This window comes from Temnothorax longispinosus, chromosome 8 (assembly GCF_030848805.1).
Source record: "Temnothorax longispinosus isolate EJ_2023e chromosome 8, Tlon_JGU_v1, whole genome shotgun sequence".
Classification (NCBI taxonomy): Eukaryota; Metazoa; Arthropoda; class Insecta; order Hymenoptera; family Formicidae; genus Temnothorax; species Temnothorax longispinosus.
Genome location: NC_092365.1, coordinates 20877061 through 20886411, shown reverse-complemented (window position 1 = coordinate 20886411; position 9351 = coordinate 20877061). Strand labels below are relative to the sequence as shown.

Here is a 9351-nt window from a genome sequence, read left to right as displayed (position 1 = left end):
GATTTTGAACGAAGGACGCGGTGGCGAGGGTATACACGTGGAAAACGCGGGCATTAGAAGAGGAACGCGCGAGCCGATGCCGTGCGCGCGACGAGGACGTCGCTACGCAAAAATCGCGCCATTTTTCGTGCGCAGCCCGTACGGCGCGCCAATCAGATTTGAATTCAAACGTCTGGTGGAAGGGAGCACCGGACCTCGTGGCTTCGCTCAAACGGATACGAGCTGGCTGGCTCCCACCGGCTCAGAACGATCCCAGCAGAACCAGTCTGGCCGTGGTACGGTGAGGATTGAGGATCGATTGGTCTTGGACGGAGCCGCTCAACATCGCGCGAGCCCGTTCGAGAATCGAGAAGAAAACTTCACAGAAAAGTCGAGCGGATCGGCGGAATTTACGCGGCCGAGGATTCGCCCGCTCTTCCGGAATACGCCGAACCGAAGAACCGGAAGAGGCTCGACGCCCGTGGTGTCGTATTCGCTGGAAAACGTAGAGGTGCGTGAGTACGTACTTTGAACCGTGAAACGGAACGTTTCCCGGGGATCCGCTCGCTCGACTACGCGCACGGTGGAAGCACCAAGAAGTTCCCGAAATGCTGGTAGCCTCGATCTGTCACGAAATCTACTACACGGTGTTGCCCAGTACGACCATGACCTCGCGAGTACCACGCTGCCTCTTCGGCCGGCCGAACTCGCGGGAGACCATCGAGATGCTCCAGGAGGCCCTAGACGCGGAGAGGAGCAAGTTCGCCAGGAGATGGGGAGTGGATCCCTGCTCCGAAGAAAACAAGGAGAATAATTACCAGAGGCGGAACAACGAGAGGAGCGACCGGTCGCCCGGCAAAAAGCGAAGTAATCCGTATTCAAGGCAGACCAGCATTCACGGTGAGCAACATTTCTCTCTCGCGAAATATCAACGCGCGGACTTTATATCGACGATCGCTTAGCGGCAATTTGAACGCGCGAACGCGCCGCGTTGCGCCGCGCCGCGCCGCATGCATTTACGCTCGCGGAATATGCATGAGGGAGCATGACGCATGACTCACACGACACGTTCGACAAGTTTCCCCTGGACGGACAGCGCGCGAAAATTCCGCGGAATGCATGTATATTACGCCGAGAAAGTAGGTCGGCTAATATCGTCTTCTTCAGTTTAATGGGCGCGGACATAAGAGTCTAAAAATATCTCTTACACATAATTCAATATGGCATGCCGCTGTAAAGTTTATTGAGGTGGGAACAGAATTATGTAACGATACTAGCGCAGTATGGTAATGGATATTCGGATACTTGCAACTTGTAACTAACGCGTCGTTAAAAAAGCTAACTCGGACTTTCAAATCAGCCTTCTTTAACCAATAGACTGCTATTTACAATTAGCCTACTGGATGACGCTGGAATAATGGGATTGCGAATCTATCGTTCGTGGCGTCGTAGAGACGGAGCCGCGGCTTTTTGGCGGGAAAGACGTGACGAAGAAAGGGAAGCCGAGCGCGCAGACGCGCAGACCTGGTCGCGTGGCTCCGACCTGTTTTCTTATTCTAAGCCCGCCGCATCTTCCGCCTTTTCTCCTCCTCTCTCCTCTATAGCCATCCCTCGCCAGAATACTCCCGGCTACCCGTCTTACGCTCTCTTTGACCGATTCTCTTTTACCCCGTCGGGCTGTCGTTTCTTACGCCAGAAGCATGCGTCGTAAACGGGTCGCAGACCCGTTGCCGCGATATTCCATCAAGTGGTCGAAATCTCGAACTAAAGATTTGTCTTTTTTTTTTTTCTAAAAACAATTTACAAAACATACTTAACGAATTTCCACAAATTTTATTTACGAATTTTATAATCAGTTCGGGAATTTTGTTATAAATAAAATCCAATATATATATGTAAGCAAGGTTGGATTTAAAATAAATTTCGCTGTTCTTTTTACTTATTTACGAAATGTAAATGGATAACTTTTGCAATCTTCGTCGATGGTTGTTTAAATTATAGAATTATGTAATTTATACGGTTTGAAAAAAAGTTTTATCGAAATATAGAATATTTTAAAATGTTAGAATATTCAATAAGTTGGGAAGTAAGTAACAATTATAACTCCGTTTAAAAAAATTAATTAGTCATGAAGTTTTCTACTTCTTTTTTAACTCAATTTCATCATTTATTTGGGAAAGCGTTCATAGACTTCTACGCAGCAACCAAATATATCTGGAAAAAAAAATACTGGCGTTATCACGAAAAGATAAGTGAACACGTGTGGTGCACGATCGTGAGAAGCGATCAGTCGCCGGTTCAACTGCAGGGTGCAGTTAGGGAAGGAACGTCGCGATCGGAAATGAGATCACGCCTATGAGTCATGCGTCTAAGGTGGGCGACACGACGTACCTGTAGGACACCGTGAGTCATCGAAGGGCCCCAATTTCCAAGGAGTAAAAAAGACTCGCGATTGCATTCCTTGGATTCCTCAGGCATGACGCAATCACGCCCGCCTTTCTTCACCTTATCGCATGAATTCTTGTGCACAATGGATATTTTATTTACTCGACCAAGTGCAAAATGTTGCATGCCTTTATACGCGAGATCGTTAATATTGGGCAAATCGCATGTCTCCGGATCGAATGTAACTTGTTTTCCGGGAGACAAGCTTAAAAAAAAAAATTATTTCCCGATGAGCGGGTAGATCGGCTCTAATATTCTTTTTGAAATTATGTATATATAGGAATTCATAGTGGTTCGCAAGTTAAAGAAATTATCCGTACGTTGAAACACGCGTACGCGATAATCTTACCGTGGGCGGGAAACCTATGGTTTCACAACCTCGAACCGAGATCCTCTACCTATTTGCACTGATAATCCCCCACACGGTGACTTCTTGGGCTGGAACACACCGAGACCCTCTCGAAAATTCAACAGAGCGGCACGGCGCAACCAGCTCTTTTTCCACCGACACCTGTTAGCCCTTGCTAAGGGCCCATGACGACTGGAACGTCTTTTCCCACGATTAAATCAGACCCGCGAACACGCGATACCATGCCGCGCGGGACCTTACGAAGGTCGCGCACCACCTGCTGGGACAAGTTGCACATGCAAATACAAGGACTAAATACACTAATTCGCACTCTTCTCTTTCGCGTATCCAACATCTTCAAGAAACTGACAGGATTTATTAATTTGACGATGTAAAATACAGAATATATACACACACACATACACATGTATTTAATTTCTCCTAATAATTTACTTATTGTCCTAACAACTTTAGTCGTCACGTATTTGCATTTTATCCTTGTATTTATCCTGAGGTTTAAACAAAGTTATCAAGATCTACATTTAATAAACAAATTTTTCAAGTACAGAATTATATTTTATACCTCTCTGGCCCAAATTACACGAGAATTACATTGAGAATGCTAAAAGACGCTCTATTTCGATCATCTACGATTAACTGGAGGAAAAGAAAGCACGGATTGTACAGCAAAAATGAAGGATAATCGCAATATTATTCTTTCCATGTCGTGGAATAGAAAACTCTCGATCACAATCCTAAAATATCGACAAAGAGCTCTTTCGATCGCAACTTAAAGCAGACTTCGTGATCCGTTTGTGTGGTTTCGCTGTAAAATCGAAGACGCCTTATAGGGAGTAGGATTCAAACGAAATCCTTCGCTCGGGTGAAGAACGCGCCAGGAAGATCGCGTTCGGATCCGCGAACAAAAGAAAATTTTCAGGACGGAATCACGTACGAGACATATGGACAGGTAAGCGTCGAGCTTTCTTCGGCGCATCTAGGATCTATATTTCGTGGTACGTTGAGGCGTGGAAACAGCTGTTGACAAGCGAAATTGTTGATCGCGACTGGAGGAAAAGGTAGAAAGAGAGAAAAAGAGAGAAAGAGAGAGAAAGAAAGGACGTTGGTCGAAGAAGAACTCGGTTTCGCGCGCCATATGGCGGACCGTTGCCAAAAAGAAAGAAGCGCGGAGAAAGGATCATGTCCTCGACATATGGCCGTTGTGTGGATTTTTTTAACCTTTTTCACATCGATTTATCGGTCCGAACTGCGTTCCGTTTGTAATGTCGATTCGCGAACGCTAATACTCCTCAATACTTTAAATATGTCGTGGATACGAATAACCGATTAAGGCCCAGTTTCACCAACGTCGATTAACTGTAACCTTCGATTAAACTCACTCTTCGTTTCTTTCTAACTGTCCCCTTTAGAAAGAGACAAAGAGTGAGTTTAATCGAAGGTTGCAGTTAATCGACATTGGTGAAACTGGGCCTAATTAGTATTCCGCGCCGTGTGGAACATTAAGAAAAAATCAATCAAGATTTTCGAACTTGGCCAAAGTAACTATCATAAAAACACAGTCGCGATAATATGACATTATGATCTTAGCTGCAACAGAAACATAAATAAAAACTTAACCGAAACTAATGCTAATTGTAAGCCACGAGATGCGAGCGGTTCTCTTGCTTCGTTTCATGTACTTCTGTTTCATAGACTTTTTATGACAAAACAAAAGGTGCAAACGCAATTTTTATGTCCTTCACATTTTTGTCAGAGCGTCGGAGAAAAGAGCAGATTTCCAAACCGGTGCTGTTAACATTAAGTCGCACCTGTCAAGTAGTCAGTCAGAAAAAGAGAGAAAAGCAGAAAGAAACGAGGGTAGGGCGCTCAGGTGGCTACCTGATCGAACTAGGGTGCTCCCTAAGACGCAGTCTTTGTTGTGGAAATTTCGTACCTCTCCTGCACGGTGTTCCTATACAGGTTACGCTATGTCGCCATGACGTGGATGACCCTGCCGATCCATGAAACGTAGATTGCTACGGAACCTTGAGAATATACTTGTTACGAACAGCTTCATGTGTTTCTGCACAGAGATATATATATTCATACTGCGCGGCGCGGAACGTATCAAATGGCTTCTTTACTAATTTCACTTGTTTTAACGTAATATCGATATCATGTCGTAATCTTTTATGACGCTTAAATAATACATTCTTCATAATAACCGTTCAATGATTTTGTTACAGATTACTGGCGTGCTCGAAAAGTGTGCGACGTGAACAAGAAACCGTTGACGACCACGATGGACGTATCGAAGCAAAATGTGGAATCGTCGAAAACAACGAAGACGACCACTATGACAACCACAACGACGATAACGAAGACCACGTAGAAGACGACGTTGAACTGATGTGAACGCATATTCTCTGATCCTGTGCATACGTGCGGTTTTCTCTTGTTTTGCTGCGGTGGCGAAAAAAACCGCCATGTTAACTTAAATATGCCGGGCGACAAAAAGACCAACGCTCGAAAGCAGTTTAGTTTAAAATTACTTAAAAAATTAATATATTTTGCATTTAGCGGATTACTAAAATGTTATTTAAATATTATTTAAATACTATTTTTGAAATGATAAAAGACGTACTGCACAAAAAGTAATGAAATGTGAGCATATCTTAGGCGCGGGGTTTTAACGATCGTTTGCGTAAAATGAATTTCATCTGCGCTACCAAAATTTGTATATTTGTTCCCTGGTCTTTCGAGCATTATACATAGATTATCATCGATCAATTATTGAAATAATCTTCTCTAGAATTAATCGCGACGGACGTATTGATTAATATTTGTAAATAATTCGTCAAGTGATTTATGGAGGTTTGGATGGACTTCACCGCCGTAAGAATCGCATTTGCTAATTAAAATGTCCAAATGACAAACCGTTGTATCAATTTAAAGCGCGACATGATTTTTAACGAGCTCGACTATACAAAAGACTTTTCACGGCGGCGACGATCCATCGAGAGCCTGAAACGGTTGGTTCCACGACGAAACCAACGATGCAGCGCCTCCAAAGACTATATATTTGATTTCAAACGTCAATTCGCAACTCCGCACTCTCGTCGCATGAGAGACAGGAGACTGTCCTATGTACATGTCGTCTTAGAATTAATAGAGAAAGTTCTCTAGTCATCTAGTCATTATAAGCTAATAATAAACTATTGTGCTTTCATTCCTGCATATTGTGTTGTTATTTCTTTAGCCTTGCCATTATATTAGGTACATATATTATAAATATTTCATAATCATGTTATTATTGTGAGATGTATGCTATAAGATAACAATTTTATACAAAGTAAAAAACTGATAATTTTTTTAAGTTACATAAAATATATAATATATCTCATCTAACTTATTAAGATGATTTATACGTAATCTTTCATATTTTATTTTTTCTATTTACACGCATTTTATAACGGCACGCGGATATGAATATTGTAATCTCTTATCATATCATCTCTTATGTATTTTGCACAAATCTTCTTTGGACTAGTATGGTTAATGTAACATTAATTCTATAAAGCAAAAATTTAAAGTCATATCGTTATGGGATACTAGTTATTTCGCACAGTACTACCGCTGTAATATTTGTTCCATGTTATCACCCCAAGTCTTTTAAATTAATGATACGTTATACAGACGTTAAAACGTGGCAGGCGAATCGACATTATCTGATATTCCATCGACACGTTTTAGGATAATCGACACGTGGAGGCCGAGTCGAAATCATCGAAAATTAGACAGCTGAGCAACACGAATCGCGCTTGTAACGAACATTTTGTAACATCCACCTGGACGCGTGCCATGGTGGTCCCGATGAACGCATGGGGGTAAAACTATAGGGTGACACGAAAACTGTTGCAATACATATGGTAATCAATTACTCACAAAATATTTTTAAAATTTCATAAAAGTTTTTAATACAGCAAGAAGGAAAAGAAGAGAATAGATATTAAAATAAAGTTTTATAACTTGTATATTTTCAAAATAATGTAAATGAGAAGTATATTTCTAAAATAATAAACCTAACATCTTTTTTGTAAATTTTTATAGTTTTTGAGGCAATTTTGTGTGCCACTTTATACAATATTCATTTAAAGCACAATTATGGTAAACATATAAATTAAATAACGAAGGTATCTAAATATCTATGAAAATAATCTTGCGTCAATTTCGAGATAAAATATATTGCTACGTGTAATCTTTAATACAAATATATTATTCTTTAGCTCATATATACATTTATGTAGCAAAACAACGTGATTGTGTGAAACGTAGGTATAATTTTACAATAACAACAACACATAGCAATATTTTTAACGACACCCTGTGTAGGTGGGTAGTTTACTTTATCTGTACGTCGATACGAGCATGGGGGTGACTCGGCATGGTCGCTATATGGTTAATTATAATGCACGATGCACCGCAGGGTCTTCCACCTATGGGGGAACTCCGCGAAGGGAAGGCAGCTGGTTCATAGTTTTAATGGCTGTCATCCTAGCTGGTCATTTCGATAATGGTAACTAATACGGTGCCTCCCGAATACGGAACCATACCTGCGTTAAATCGAATATCGACGAAACGTTGCTTCATAAATGGATTTTCGACCGTTAGACCGTTGCAACGGATGAGTACACGTAGCATCTACCGAGTGATTGATGGCAAATCACCGAAACGTGTGAATTATGCTTTGTACATATATACATATCGCTCATTTGCTACAACAATGACATAACTCAGAAAACAAAATTTTTGAAAAAATAAGTTCGAATGTTTTAAATAATTAAAATTTGTTAATATTACTTTTAAATGCGATTTTGGTGCAAAATGGATTGTACAAGAACAAAAATATCTAGCTATATATTAGCTCTTCATTCAGTGTATTGAATTTTCACCCTTCTTTTGCAAACTGTTAAAAAATGACAATTTTTTAGTTATGTCATTGTTGTAGCAAATAAGCGATGTACGCGTTCTGAAAATTTTGTACTAATTTTCTTATCTATTAATTTACGCATATTTCCAATTATCTGTGTAATATTATATTAGTGAATAAAAATATTAAGATGACATTAATATTACCATGTAATTTAAAATTGTAAATAACATATTGCTTCGAATTTTGGACTAAATGATAGATCGATTAAAAATAGATTTTAAGCCGTTCGTGACTTTGAAATTCAAAACTTCCCTTAGTTCCATCAGACAGGACATGTCCAGGTGTGCTGTTGAATGTACACTTAATGGGTACCTATCGCTTATACACGTGTAATGCGCCCCACCGCACGTTTAATTGATTGAATTAGCTATAGAACCAGTTTAGATCGGGACAGCACCTGATCGTAACAAAGTCCCGACTGATCGATTTTGACGAATCGCTTGCGATTTCCACTGGACGATCTATCAAACAGTTCTTTTTACTGTATCAAAGCTATCAATCATTTTTTTAGATTTATGCTTTCATTACTTGGTCTGACAATGGAACAAATATTTCATTACTAATGAAGCAAGTAAAAGATTTTAATCCGAGATACAGGGAAACTTTCTTTTCTATATTTTTCTTTTTTTTTAATGTTTTGAAAACCGATAAAATATTCTGGTAGGTACATATTCTGACATTATACTTTCAATTTAGAATAAAAAGACTCAGCTAGAAAAAAAAGGATTGTATCGTCTCATCCATCTTGAAAATGTCACGTATTACAATAATCGTGTACGAACATCATGATAAATTACCAGTAATCGTTCGTATATTGCTTCCGATCTTTTACAAACTGTATCTACAGCAGCAGATCAATGCCACAAACTTTAACGGTTCGTTCACACTCCCGTGAAAAACTTGAACTGTCGTCCAGACAAACGGTTGGCAAGAAAACGCGTGTCGGCAGCGGCGATAAATTGCGATCTTTACGGTGGGTCGGGGCGGTCCTAAATGAGAGGGGTAAATGTCCGATCGAGGATCACCAAACGATGTCCACAATGGCCAAAATGAACTCGCCCAGTAGCATTTCGCTTTCTAACGGCAGCACGTGTCCATCCACGTATCTTCCCCCCGCGTGTGTCTACCATATATTAACTAATACCCTGTAAACACGCGCTCGAGAGAAGGTCCAGCAGGCCGCTCTAATTAAAGGACATTCATATCGAGAGACCCGCTTCGTCGAGACCCCTTTACTTTCGGCTTTCGCGAAAACTGGTTCGAGTGTCCGTTTGGCCTGGCCCGCCACGCGAGCACCATTTGCCCGGTTTTTTTTTTGCATATGATTTGACACTTTCGAATTCTTAGTACCTGGCATTTATGTCTACCAACAGTCCATTTTGACATTTTAAAATAAGAACTTTATAATACAAAAAGGAAAAAAGGATTAATAATTTTTAATACTTTTTTTACTTATCTCATATACGGATAAAGAAACATTTGTATGAAATAACACATTTGAAGTTCGCTATGACTTTGCACCACGGCAATCAATTAGCTATATGGACGTGAAATACGTTTAGATAAAAATTAGTAACAAAAAGTT

The 9351-nt window shown here is 40.3% G+C and overlaps 1 protein-coding gene across 1 annotated transcript; it reads left to right on the top strand.

Moving 5' to 3' along the window:
- The first annotated feature begins 247 nt into the window (after positions 1 to 247).
- LOC139817908 (uncharacterized) lies at positions 248 to 6008 on the top strand. Its single transcript, XM_071786184.1, has 2 exons — positions 248 to 879; positions 5020 to 6008. The coding sequence occupies exons 1-2, from the start codon at positions 588 to 590 to the stop codon at positions 5163 to 5165; spliced, it is 438 nt and encodes a 145-aa protein (XP_071642285.1). The 5' UTR covers positions 248 to 587; the 3' UTR covers positions 5166 to 6008.
- The last annotated feature ends 3343 nt before the right edge of the window (positions 6009 to 9351 follow it).

Coding starts and splice junctions, on each gene's coding strand:
- LOC139817908 (XM_071786184.1), top strand. CDS start 588: ATGCTGGTAGCCTCGATCTGTCACGAAATCTACTACACGGTGTTGCCC. Junction 880..5,019: donor AAGGCAGACCAGCATTCACG/GTGAGCAACATT, acceptor ATTTTGTTACAG/ATTACTGGCGTGCTCGAAAA.